The sequence below is a fragment of the Harpegnathos saltator genome, unplaced genomic scaffold (assembly GCF_003227715.2).
Source record: "Harpegnathos saltator strain DR-91 unplaced genomic scaffold, Hsal_v8.6 scaffold328, whole genome shotgun sequence".
In the NCBI taxonomy this organism is placed as follows: Eukaryota; Metazoa; Arthropoda; class Insecta; order Hymenoptera; family Formicidae; genus Harpegnathos; species Harpegnathos saltator.
Genome location: NW_020230126.1, coordinates 493819 through 507500, shown reverse-complemented (window position 1 = coordinate 507500; position 13682 = coordinate 493819). Strand labels below are relative to the sequence as shown.

The 13682-nt window shown below is 38.7% G+C and overlaps 4 protein-coding genes across 9 annotated transcripts in view; 2 read left to right on the top strand and 2 right to left on the bottom strand.

The window, feature by feature from the left end:
• The window catches only part of LOC105185317 (E3 ubiquitin-protein ligase ZNF598), a 4901-nt gene extending 3637 nt beyond the window's left edge, over nt 1–1264 (top strand). For all 5 annotated transcript variants that reach the window (XM_011144711.3, XM_011144709.3, XM_011144708.3 and 2 more), the window contains exon 3: nt 1–1264. This exon is cut by the window's left edge and continues 1666 nt beyond it. In XM_011144711.3, the coding sequence (XP_011143013.1) occupies nt 1–716 (716 nt within the window). In that variant the 3' untranslated portion in view covers nt 717–1264.
• A 55-nt stretch (nt 1265–1319) lies between these two features.
• Nucleotides 1320–4342, bottom strand: Arf102F (ADP-ribosylation factor 2). Of its 2 annotated transcripts, XM_019842386.2 has the most exons (3): nt 3911–4341; nt 3092–3761; nt 1320–2619 (listed from the first exon to the last, which is right to left on the bottom strand). In XM_019842386.2, exon 2 carries the CDS (start codon nt 3651–3653, stop codon nt 3111–3113), a length of 543 nt encoding a protein of 180 aa, XP_019697945.1. In that variant the 5' UTR covers nt 3654–3761; nt 3911–4341; the 3' UTR covers nt 1320–2619; nt 3092–3110. The 2 variants fall into 2 exon arrangements, with proteins under 2 accessions (XP_019697945.1, XP_011143009.1); XM_011144707.3 differs by having other exon boundaries at nt 1320–3761; nt 4018–4342.
• Nucleotides 4343–6198: 1856 nt separating this feature from the next.
• LOC105185318 (AN1-type zinc finger protein 2A) lies at nt 6199–9216 on the top strand. The gene is made up of 2 exons (XM_011144713.3): nt 6199–7069; nt 7378–9216. The coding sequence occupies exon 2, from the start codon at nt 7400–7402 to the stop codon at nt 8033–8035; it is 636 nt and encodes a 211-aa protein (XP_011143015.1). The 5' UTR covers nt 6199–7069; nt 7378–7399; the 3' UTR covers nt 8036–9216.
• Nucleotides 9217–9552: 336 nt separating this feature from the next.
• LOC105185319 (RNA transcription, translation and transport factor protein) lies at nt 9553–12587 on the bottom strand. The gene is made up of 4 exons (XM_011144716.3): nt 12385–12587; nt 11879–12100; nt 11682–11783; nt 9553–11589 (listed from the first exon to the last, which is right to left on the bottom strand). The coding sequence occupies exons 1-4, from the start codon at nt 12443–12445 to the stop codon at nt 11225–11227; spliced, it is 750 nt and encodes a 249-aa protein (XP_011143018.1). The 5' UTR covers nt 12446–12587; the 3' UTR covers nt 9553–11224.
• Between the last annotated feature and the right edge of the window lie 1095 nt (nt 12588–13682).

Below are 13682 nucleotides of genomic sequence, written 5' to 3'. Positions count from 1 at the left end.
TGCAGAAGAAGCGCAGCGAGCTCAAGATAGATAGCCTCAATACGACCAACAACAACATCCACAAGATGGAGGACTTCCCCGCTCTGGGCAGCAGCAGCAGCAGACAGCTCGCGAACTTCGCGAACCCACCTCCTGGATTCGGCTCGCCAGTGCCACCGCCGCCGCCAGGTTTCTCCGTCAAGTACAACAGCCTTGACCGACTGCATGGCAGCAACGGCCTGACGTTCACCAGCAGTTCCGGCGAGAGCTACTCCATCCTGCCGCCGGACGACACCGGACACGTCTACGTGCCACCGCCCGACTTTCAAAAGCGCAATACTTGCCTGGTGGCGCGGCTGAACGAGGTGCTGTTGCACCAAGACAAGATCGACAAGTTTCGCTACGTGAGCGGTCTCTTTCGCGGCGGCACCTGCGACGCTGAAGAATACTACACGCACTGTCGCGAGGTGATGGGCAGCGATGCGTTTGAGAACGTGTTCCCCGAGCTCTTGGTGCTACTGCCGGACATTGCCAAGCAGCAGGAACTATTCAAGGTACACAAGAGGGAGCTGGGTGGTAAGGCAAAGGGACTGGACGTGTGCGCGACCTGCAGCCAGGTCGTGAAGAACGGTGGAGATCTTCGAACGCACATGTCCAGCCACACGTTGGAGAACCATTTCCCGGCGCTCGGTAAGAACAGCACGCCGCCGCTGAAGAACACGTGGGTGCGTAAATGAGTCGACCGCGCGCTCCTTCTCTTCCTCCCTCCCTCTCTTTCATTCAATCACCCTCACTCCCTTCTCTTCGTCGCGTCGACCGTCTCTCCTGACTCTGGTGGAACGCGCGCGGCATGCATTGAAACAATTGTAAATATGTCGCTCCTGTTGTTTGTACTGTCGCGTTCAAGTAATTCTCATCGAGCCGTGTTTGTCTAATACGTAAGGCGAACGGTATACTTATTCCGAGAGAGTCGAGAGAATCCCATTAGCGTCGCAAGGAGAATCCGCGCATAGAACTAACGACGATTATTCGCAGTAGAGTTTAACGCTGAGATGAATCGGAGGACGTCCGGTGGATCTATCGGAATGGTGAAAAGAAAAGATATAAATATAAATATAAATATGTATACACACCAGAGCTTTTACAGACGGTTGTATTGATGATGTAATAACGCTCTTCAACGCGATCGCCACGTTCGCACAGATGAGATAAGATATTTTTTTGTATAACGAACTTTATGAAAGGACGAAGAGGTGCTGAAGTATAAATACAAAGTCTGTTACACGTTACGAAGGAGGGAAAAGAAGAAAGAAGAAGAGAGGGGAAAAACGTGCGCGCGCTAACGTTTCAACGATTCTCCGTTTCCGCTGTATTTTAAGATACCGTATTGTACATACAGTTCGTAAATAGCAGCAGCGTTCTTTCCGTAATTTATTTGCCATGTTTCTTGGAGTAGAGATATGAAATAGATTGCCGTGGTTATATGAATACCGTAACACCATACATTAACAGATCGTTTGATACACTATACAGTACTTGTAGCACTATACTGTACTGTTTTGTACTGTAATAAAGTTGTACATTCAGTTAATGACAATACTAATTTTACCGAGCAAGCGAACGAGAGTGTTGATTGCTGCCTGCTTCTCCCGCAGCCTTCCGTTCGTCGGCCTTCACGCAGTTTGGACATTTCACGGAAAGATCCGCCCCGAGTGCGTTAACTGCGAGAGATTCTGATCTTCAGGTTTGAGAGCCATATTAACGGTCGTTTCTTGAAGCCGCTTGAGCCTCGTCTCAAGTGAGAGATGGTACCCAGATTAGCTATGTGTGAGTTTATGCTCAATTGTATCATGATTGCAAATGTAACATATGTGTATGATTGATTTCAAAACTATTTTAACATTCTCCTCGATGCAGGTTTGGATGGTATAACCGATGGGCCAGTGGAAACATTTATTTTTAATTAATTCTTTCTTATCAATTCCAGTCCTCTCATTGGCATTCCAAACTGCACGAGGAAAAAGTATCCGAGCTGTTGTGAAAACACATCACTGTATGATTCAACTGAAAAAAATTCAGATCTAACTTTAGAGTGAAAAGTCTGGGCATTCTCCACGAGAAAGAAAGAGACGAGTTTCAAGTAACAACCATTGACATGAGCCTGATTTTGAAATTTGACTTTAGAAAGATCTGTCAACTTGGCTCTTTCTTCTTATGTTCACCTTCTGGTTTTATTGCAACAATCATGCCTCTAAGCCACATGGCTTACAGCTTAAACGTCTAGCCTTGTTGAAAAGAGGAATCGTCACGAGAGTAACTTTGATTAGGTTTTATATTTCCTTTGAGAAAGTTATTAAAGTTAATAATCAAATACTTATTCATACAAGTCTTACCGGCTAGCGTTACTTATCTCGAAATTCACTTATTTATTCGAAGAACAGGACAGTGCGTAAACGACTTGCGCGTGTAACATCACATAGTACACCGTATGTCATTCCCGATGAAAGTAGCACGGACGTAGGACAGTGGACGAGTTTCGTCGTGTATTCAGCTCCGGTTCTTCGTGCATAACAACGCATAAATAAATAAATTTTTTTGTAGTTGAGTCGTAGCGATCGACAGGAACGGCTTCGTCACCTGCTGTTAACAACAAAAATCGAAATTCATGTCTCAATGAGCAGAGAAATACATACGAGGAAACCTAGAACTATGTACAATCCTTATAGATGATGCAAGAACATCTATTTTGACGTAACGGCTACTTTCCTCACTCTCTTTTTCTCTCTCTCTCTCTCTCTCTCTCTCTCCGCCTTTCTCCAGCGAAACGCGAGCACGAAGTTTGCGTTTCGCGTTCTCCGGAACACAGTCAAAACACGATTTATTACTATTGTACTCGAGCGATAAAAAAGAAGCGGTCGAGCAGGTAGTCGCCCTGTCACTTCGTTCTCGCGTCGCCCTGCGCGCGGGCGGTCGCGGTCGCCGTGGCAGTTCTGAATTGTACACGTCAGACGCTACATCAGTATAATACAATTTGACAAAGGTAGAAACCGAGTGTATCCCCGTTCGCTCTACGCCCATGCCCGGATGAATGAGAAGCTGTCCTTAAGAATACCGGCTGCTGTGAGGCGCTATCACTTTTTGGCCAACTCGTTACTCAGCCAGTCCAAGCCTTCGTACAGTCCGTGTCCTTGGGTGGCGCAGGTGCTCTGTATGTACCAGTGACGGCCGCGCAGCGAATTCAGGCCGAGTTTGTCGGTGAGTTCAGCTGCGGACATGGCATTGGGCAGGTCTTGCTTGTTGGCAAATACCAGAAGCACCGCGTCACGTAGTTCATCCTCCTTCAGCATGTTTGCTAGCTCGCGCTCCGCCTCACCGATGCGCTCCCGGTCGTTGCTGTCCACTACGTAGATGAGACCCTGGGTGTTCTGGAAGTAGTGCCTCCAGAGAGGCCGGATCTTGTCCTGGCCGCCCACGTCCCACACGGTGAAGCAAATGTTCCTGTACTCGACCGTCTCGACGTTAAAACCAATGGTAGGTATTGTCGTAACAATCTCACCCAGCTTCAGCTTGTAGAGTATGGTAGTCTTGCCGGCGGCGTCCAGGCCGACCATCAATATTCGCATCTGCTTCTTGCCGAATAACCGAGTGAGCAGACTGCTAATTGTCAGACCCATCTTATCTGTTCCTTTTGTATTCTTTCGTTCCTCTGTTTCTGCCTGTCTCTTCTTGTCTCCCGCTTAAGCACGAGCACAAATGCACGAAGGATCCTCGAAGCTTCAGACCTTCAAACAAATGAATGCCAGCTGTTTGTTATCGAACAACCAATGCAACGGGAACGTAGTTGTCCTAGCGACTACCATGCGACTACGTCGTTCACTGAATGACGAAGAATCCGACAAGGGCGACCTGTCAAACTACATTTCCGGCTTACCATGCAACCTCGTGATGAAACAATATAGAACTCTTTCGTCAGACCAACGTCTGTAGCCTCGTATGCCCTCCCTTCTGAAAGATAGCTATCTCCGTTGAGCAACACACCTCGAAGATGATGATCCCGCAAACGTCACCTTGCGGCGAGGCACTATGCCGCCGGAAACAGTTGGCAAGATCCGCCACGCACGCCACTCCTCAACGACGACAGAAATAGAGGGAGAGAGGAAGAGGAAGAGAGAGACTTATTAGCGGCTCTCGTAATCTCTCCTCGAAGACGACGCTGACAGCTCGCAATTTATTCGATTCTGCAAAGCGAAAGCACCGTGAACACTATTACTCTCTGGGTTTTCTCGCGCGTCACCTTTCGCAGAGAACGACAAATCACGGTATGATGGTGTCACACGGCGTACGGCGTGAAATTAGCCGCGCAATGCTGCCAGCCTCGAAGTCTCCGAAGCGCGCGGTTCAAACGGAGAAATGTGGCCCCGCGTAGATTGCGCGACTCTTGGCCGCGTTCCGTTTCACGCATATGCGTGCATTTATATATAGTTCATGTTACATATACTGTAGAAAATGCGCGCATAATGCGTGAAACGGAACGCAGTCTTTCTCGATCGCGTTAATACAACTTTACTGCCAAGACGTAAAACCACTGACATCGACTCGATGAGAAGCGAATTTTTCGTATTCATATTATTTTTGGTGTATAATATATGTAGCGAAATTTATGAAAATACAATTTTTAGCATTATTCGCTGATGTTAAAAGTTTTCAATATCTTTTTTCCATTACTACATATACCGACGAGACATTAATAAAGACCGTTGGCAGAGAGAAGAAGGAGAGAGGTCACGGGCCACTTTTAGCCGAGCCCAGTGTGAGGCGCCCTCTGCACAACCGTGCACATCAACTACGATGCCAATGTCCACACAATTCTCTGATTTTCCCCACCACGCACGCACTCATAGCCGGTTCAATCTATCCATATATGTAATACTACTATATTGCTATTCACGCATCTCTCCCATAAGCGGTAGTGATGCCAAGAAAGTGAGACAAACGATACGATAGATATAGGCGATCATGTACTTTGAACGTTATGCGCATGCGTTAATATACGTAGTAGAGGTTAAAATAAAAATATGTAAGAATAAGATGAAAATTGAAGTAATATTAAATGAAATAAAAAAATAACTTAAAAAAACTGAAAGTGGGATTCGAAATATGTGTCGATGGTTATTACAATTTCTAATGCAGTGTGTATAAAATCAGTGTGGATATAAAAATAACCGAAATTATATAATATTATTTTCAGATATTCTCATCGTATAACATGCGACTGTATTAAAAATAAATATTAAATAAAAATTTACAAATTAGTAGAGCAGAGCTACTTTTACAACTATTGGTACAAATATATGTTAATTAAATATTCATAAAAACAAATAGAATAGAAAAAATATGTATGCAAACACTAATATTGAAAAAATGCAAATACAACAATTCTACTATCCAATATTGCAGCATTGATTGTTTATTATATGATTACATATATTTATTATAAGATGATATATGTCTGCACTGTGATGTTGGCTTCACTCCTCTTCGTCTCAATAGCAATATAGTAGTATTACATATATGAATCTATCCGTGTGGACCATGCGCTCAGCATTCTCCCCTCCGTAAATAACGTTATGAGATGTAGTTCGGAAGCGACATCTCTAGTGCTATCCCGGTCGGTAGCACTACCGGCTGAGCCGATTGGGCCGCTGCTAAAAATAATGGTGCGATTCGATGGGATACAAGTCCGTCGGTTATTGTATAGAATGTAAATATTTATGGAGCATCGAATATATTTAACTCTCCACACTGTGAAGACCTCGATGTTTCACCGAATGAAAACTCGAACGCACGTCTAATTCATGATCCCGTCGGCGCTTCACTCTCATGTCTCTTTTTCCCCTCTTTTCTTTTCTCCCTCGAATGTTCGTTCGAGCGCTCTTCTTATGTAATTAGATAATCGATGTCCGCGCTCAGCTAACTGTGCTTTCCGAGACGATTTGTAATCTAGAATGTGGAATCTTCTAGAAAGTTTTAGAGTCTTCTAGAACGTATTCCAGAGTATTCTGCAATATTCTTGAAGATTCTAGAATTTTCTAGAAAATCAGACAATTTCCTAGAACGTTCTAGAATCTTCTAGAAAATTGTAAAGTTTTCTGGAATCTTCTATTACTGCTTAAGGCTAAAGGCCAGTTCAGAATAAGTTGCAAACCCCCAGTTGTGAGTTGCGAAGGATGGCAACTATTAAGCCCGGTCCAGAATAGGTTGCAAACACCCAGTTGCGAGTTGCGAAGGATGTCAACTACTATTTACAAAGTGTTATTTTCAGTTGTAAGAGACAGTCGCGATTGCCGGTTGCCGTCGCGAAGAAGTTATAGTTGGGCTATCTCTTTTAGCTCAATTCTTTAGCTAAACTCTCTTTTAGCAACCGCAACTGTCTTTAGCAACCGCGACTGAAAATAATACTTTGTAACTAGTAGTTGCCATCCTTCGCAACTCGCAACTGGGTGTTTGCAACCTATTCTAAACCGGGCTTTAATCTTTACAATATTTCGCTTGTGATATCGGCTCTCTAAAATTCCGCTGATTTTAAACATATCCGCGTTTGAGTCTCGTGGGTAATTCTTATTTGTTCTCATGTCCGCGTAAAACGAGACAGTCGCGTCGATCACGCGTTCATGCCGTGCGTCCGATGATTCTCTTCTCGTCTGTATGCTTACTCGATCTCGACACATTCATGCACAACATTCTTCTCTCTCCGGATGATGTGTTCAAGATCGAGAGAGAGAAAATCGTCGATCATCGTTGCTCATCAGTTTCCACCGCCGTATGAGAGTATATAAAGAGAGTACACGTGTATACCTTGTCAGTACGTGACATTTGCAATTGTTGCGTCGATTGTATTGGGCTGGTTCTCAGGTGGACATTTCATCGGATATAGAAAGAAATTCATCGCAAAGTCCCAGCGTCGTCAACGTTCATGAACTTTGCACAATACTCGAAAGAGCACCTCGAGAAAGCCGCATCGCGTCAACGGGAAATCGCACAAGCGCGTGTCACGGCTCTTCCCCGTAGGTTTCATTTTAGCTGAGTCAAGGTATGTCTTTGTGAAATGCAGCACGATCATTCCAGATCAGACGAGGAGAGCACGATTACGTCAAAATAATGTCAAATTGATTGAAAATGAAAATTATCGAATATAGTAAATTGAGTCATAAGTATGTTTCTACACATACTCGTTATCTTGACGTCATCGTTCTGTTGTCCTGTTCTGCTTGGTGTCATCTATTATGTGTCAAGCAGAACTGCGGTACTTGTTCTGTGTTGGAGATCATTGATTTCCCGTAGAGAGCAGAATTACCATTCTAATAAATTTATTACGCTAATGTTACAAAAATTCCGCAGGGGACGAGTATCAGTGAGCGAGATGGAGTTTCCGAATTTGGGTGAACACTGCTCCGAAAGTACGTGCAATCGCTTGGATTTTTTACCCCTCAAATGCGACGCTTGCGGAGAGATCTTCTGTACGGATCACATCACATACACAAGTCACAGCTGCCCCAGTGCGTATAAGAAGAATGTACAGGTACCTGTATGTCCATTGTGCAATGTTCCTATACCGATAAAACGTGGAGACCCGCCCGACATGGCTGTGGGCTCGCACATGGATAACGACTGTCAGGCGGATTTCGGGAAGAATCGTAGGAAGATATTCTCCAATAAGTGTTCATCGAAGGGATGCAAAGTCAAGGAGATGGTACAGGTGAAGTGCAGCGAGTGTGGTGCCAATTTCTGCCTGAAGCACAGACACCCCACCGATCATGCTTGCATCGGAGCGGAAGAGGCGTTGAGGTTGCGAAGATTGGAATCGCTGAACAAGAAGGCTCAGACGACAGTGTCACAGAACAGCAGCGGCAATTCGTTTCGTAGGCTACAAGGGACGATGAGCGAGGATGAAGCGTTAGCCAGAGCCCTCCAAGCTTCCATGCAGGATGAAGACAGGAACAGACAAGAATTACAACCAGTGCCTTCTGGAAACCGGGATAGATGTAGACTTTCGTAACTATCTACATGTTATTTTATACTGTTACAGAGAAACAGGGAAACAAAAGAAACAATTTTCCTTGTTTTCCTGAAAAATCTGCTAGTGTCAAGACTCATATTATAATTTATTGTTCGAAGAAACGCACGGACATAGCACAAAGGTTTCGATACTCGAGTAACTACATCTGTTGCTAGATTCATTTGTGTACTTTTGTGTATTTGTTATGTGTATATTTGTTGTTATTATGATGTGTATACAGAAATTGCAACATATGAAATTGCTCACTTTTTTACTTAAGCACATTACATTATTCTTATTGATTGAGATTTTGAGAATTTCTGGTAAAGCTCAGCTTTACCAGAATCAGCATAGCTGGATCGATATATGTGAGATTCAACATATTGTATTTTGAGATGTTTGAGCTGTATGTATGGTATGTCAATCAAAGCACCTGTTTCAAAAGCATTCGTATAATGGTTGTACAGGATTTTGTGTTAAGTTGCGAGTACAAATCATTCATGTAATCTTTTTTTTTTTTTTTTTCCATATCACAAGTCATTGTACTTCATTAAAGTGATGAAACTGTAAAACTAAGATCTGGCTTATAGCCAGGAAATATATTCTGCCGAACTATCATAATGATTCTAATAATATATTACACAATGAAGCTTCAGTATAGAGTGCCTTAAGTAGGTCAAGCATAATCTACATTAGAATATGCGCTGATTTAAAAAAAAATTTTCTCTTCTTATCTCTTCAATAATACAAACAATACATAAAAAATATATTTAAATTATTTCAAATTACGCTTATTGGCGTTTGTAATAGATTTGCTTTTTAGAAACTGCTTTTAACAATAAATATACGGATTTTCATATAATACAAATATGTACATTTAAAGCATTTAGTATTGTGTGTATCCTGAATAGGATTAAATTGTTAATTATTAATTCGATGATGTTCAACTGAGAACAAGAGAATCTTTAATTATCATTTTAATTATTATGATCGTTATTATACTACGTGTCTCTCATCTTAGTGAGGTTCTAACAGGCAAGATGAGATAAACATATAATTGGATTTCTAACGTAATATCCAAAACTGTGATGGCAGAAAGGAATCGTATACATTGTATGATATTTAAGTGTTCATGTAATAACTTAAGCAAAATTTCAAAATAGAAATCATATTTGAACATATCACATCACAGGCTTCTTCTGAAAATCATGATACCAAAAAGAGAGAATATAGATGGAGTGTACAAAATGTATACTCAGATGCCACATTGATAATGATGAAACTGATATTCACAAATTCTGTGATAACTCTCAATCTTATGTCATATTTTTATAAATATATATAATTTTACGATACACTCACACACACTCACACACATAAACACTCAGTTCCCTTTAACTTACGTAATTCCATTAATATAAATATAATGAGATATTTTCCTTTTCTAGAAAAACAAACAAGGCATCGAGGTTTGAAAGAGGATGTAGGATTTTTAATATAATTATAATAAACAAATATTCAGTGATGAATATATATCGTACTATGTACGAATATATTGACAATTAACGAAACACAGCCAATAGCAAATGCATGGTGCTTGCTATTACACATTTATACTTATCAACGAATAATATGCTTTTAAGATTTAAAAGGAATCAGAATATAATACGGAAATTTTCGGTAATATGTAAATAGAAATATGCTTTCTACCATTTTAAGATTTGTTATAGTATTGTTATATTATACTCGCCTATGACGTATCAGAGCTACTGGAAAGCAAGGGATATTACTTCCCCCGTGCAGCCGTTATATACGTTCCAGATTGAGAAGGTTGTGTCTCTTTAGCACATAAAGAAATTGTGATACTACTACCTTTGCGAAAAAGTACTTTAACTTGTGCAGATACAAATAAAAATCGCCTTCCAGTATCTCTACATCAGATCTTTTCTCAACAATTCAAATATGTAAGAAAACATAATTTATTATACACGCTCCCATATTCGTATCTTCTTATATATAAATAATATAGTCATTTATATTATAATTCTGGTATACTTTAGTGAATACCAGACATAATAAAACTAAGAGGCCGCACACACAAGCGGGTAATCTCAAAAATCCATTGATGAACGATTGTACGCGTTTACAAAAGAAATCACCCATTCTTTATTGGTATTATATATATAAATTATGGCTTATATTTATTCAGAGATATGCTTATATATAAGAAAATTTTTTTTCGTCGTAAAAATTATGTGGTGTGATGCCGTAAGTTTTCTAATAACCATTCTTAACTCTTATGAGATATGCATTTGTATTAAAATGTGTACATGTAATATATATACATTTGATCTTTTCTGTAATGCGTTTAGAGTATAAGACCAATAGTGTGGAGGCTCTACATAAAACAGTTCTTTCATTCTATTGGCCTGATATACTCTTAGGATTTCAGTTACCATTTACATACATTTTAAACTATACGCATCAAGTAATTTGCGTAAGTGACAAGTTTGTATAAAACCAACTTAATTTCTAATGCATCTACCTGAATAATTTATTTTCGCACGATATATGTATGTTAAATAAATTCATATATTTTATTCTTTTAAAAACATATATATTTTTTTTGCGATACAGTCGACGTCAATTTCATTTAGATACGATCGAACATTTCGCGATTAATAACTCTAAACACAAAACAATTTTCACGATATACAAATTTCGCCTGTGCACCGATTTTTAAATAAATTAATAAGATTACTCTGATGTGATGCGACTTATTCTCTCTAACATTTTAAATCTATTTTTGCTATAAGTTACGAATAAGTTAACAGGATGATATCTATTTTTGCATAAGCTGAGTATTCTTCGTTACAGTGTTGAAACCAACACACCCAAATAATACATGAGAAATATCGACTTTGTAGAGTGAAAAATAGACGCTACACCATATTCCTTTGCAAAATCGATGTATTCGTAAACTTAACATGACAAGAAAGTATAGAAATAATTTAATAATGTTTACATTACAATTACGATGGGTCTTGTTTGAAGATATACAAACAAATCTTCAATAGGTTTTCAACAAATATACATGATTTGAAATATTCTGATTTCGTAGTAATCTATATTGCTCATTCGAAAATATCAAATGTCTCTTTTTAGAATAAACCATACAGAATCAGCCGTTTATTTACCAACTTTTCCCAACTTGGTGTCAGTCTTTGGATTAGCTGTTATATTTTGCACAGCAACAATTGTTTCATTGATCTTTGTCTGAAGATTTCTGAGATCCTGAATGTATAATAAGGAAAGACCCCTGGCAGCATTGTCCAGCATTTTGTCACCCATATTAAAGCCAGGCCCTATAGTCATTGCTGTCAGAGATTTACCTTTAATATTCACAATGTTGGGCTGTTTAACCGCTTCTGCATTCAATTTATTGCATACAAGTTTGCTACATGCTTGTAACGTCACAAGATGGTCAGAATGTTGTGGTACTCTTAATAATTTTGCTATTGTACCAACTCCAACCTTGAAAGCGTTACTATCAACTGAAATAGGAGAAAGCTGCATGATAAAAATTGGTTGTTTATACAATATTTTTGTATGAAATGTTGTCAATTACTTTGCAAGATATACTTACAATCTAAATTATCTAGGGGATTTATAGACTTGACATTAGGTACATTAGCTTGATTATCAATCACTTTAGCTTTGCTTCCTAGAACTCCCTGATACTTTTGGCCTGGTAAGATAAGTTATATATTTCATCAGGCTTATTTTTATAGACAGATAGTTAAATGAATCCTTTAATATTATGCTAAACAGATTTATACTCACAGTCATCTCCAAACTCTAGCCAAATAGCATATCCTATAAACCATTCTAACTGATCAGCAGCATTCTTAGTTATTGGGCATTTGACGTCATTACAGTATTTTTCAAACACCTTTGGCCATTCTGGAGAAGTAATATCTCTCAACGGTGCACGATCATCTATTGTATAATGACGTATTTTTTGGTCTTCCAACCATACAATCACTTTCCTAAAGTGTTGGTCATCTGAAATATTATTGTTATATCCATGATGTTCACTAATGAACATTTATTTATTCTGTAGATTTATTATGCAATGATGATAAATTTCCTTATTTATTCCTTATACATTTGTCATGATAATTATAGAAATGAAATTAGACTTAACATCTGTTAAGCTCAATATTTAGTTACATAAAAATACCAGTTTCAGTTGAGTTTCATAATATTTTGCAAATATTAATGATGCAATATATAATATAAAGCGATATGTTCAGTAGGTTATATGACATGTGTCAAAAATGACTCACTGTTCCCGTTAACCTTATCCCATTCCAAATAACCCAGTGCCTTCAATTTTCTTTCAAACATATTAATTATTATTATTATTCGCGAAAAGCTCAATGCTCGCGTTACCGGAAGATGACAATCCTTCACGTGGCAAAGGCAATGCCGCTACGGATGGGAATGTGTTCGAAGGATTGGCCGCGTTCAGCAGAAAAAGCTGCTTACTAAGGGCAAGAGCACAGGCTTTTGCATAATACATAATACATAACACATAAGAGAATAAACCAATTAGTTTTCTTCATTCCCCTCCTCAGGACAAAAATGAAGAACTCTGATTGGTTGATTCTCTTATGCGATGTGTATTATGCGTTATGCAAAAGCTTGTGCTCCTGCCTTAAGTGTTTAGTGATTAATAACTATGATTGAAGTATTCTTTTGGATCTTTAACGAATCTAAGGGAATGAACCAATCAGGAACGATAATCACTAAGCGCTTAGTAAGCAGCTTTTTCTGCTGAACGCGGTCAATGATGAAGGCAGTCTCACAGTATGATATTTGTGAAATGACTACGCAATTTTTCCCTAGAAAAGAACATTTCCGACATTAGATATCAATTGCATATTGAAACTTAACGAAGAAAAGATGTGTCAATTTTTGTGTCAAGAGAACGAAATGTTTAATTCCAGAAATTAAGTTCTTATTGAATCATTTTAAAATGCACGAGTGTAGGTTTATGTAGCTTTACGCGTTTATGTAGTTATCGAACAGGACAGCGAATTACGAATCGCGATATTAGGGATTTCTAACAGTCCCTAACATTTTTTTCAGGTATATTAAAAATTCTCTATTCAACAGCCAATCGACGCATCCAATAAACTTGTACGCCAAATAAGATGTACTAATTCGCAAAAAATTTGCGAATCCACCATTTATTACTAAAAATGAATATTCAATTATTATATCTATAAAAATAAAATACTTTTAGAAAGAAAGAGAAAGCCATAATTCGGTACAAATATTTAAGAAATTTCATTTTTCTTAATTTCATTACAATAAAGTAATTGAAATATTCCACGTAACGTTAAAAAATGATGAACATCAAAATAATTGGCATTGAAATCTTCATTTTTCAACTTTACTAAATTCAGAATTATTACGTTAAACAAAAAAATTATAATCAATCCTCTATAAAGTGTGAATAAATTTGTCTATTTTTAATATTAATTTCTCATAATTAATTTTGTAATTTAAATGTTTTTATGAATAAAAATGTATTTCTATTTTTGCAACATAATTTCTGTCATGTAATACTTGATGATAA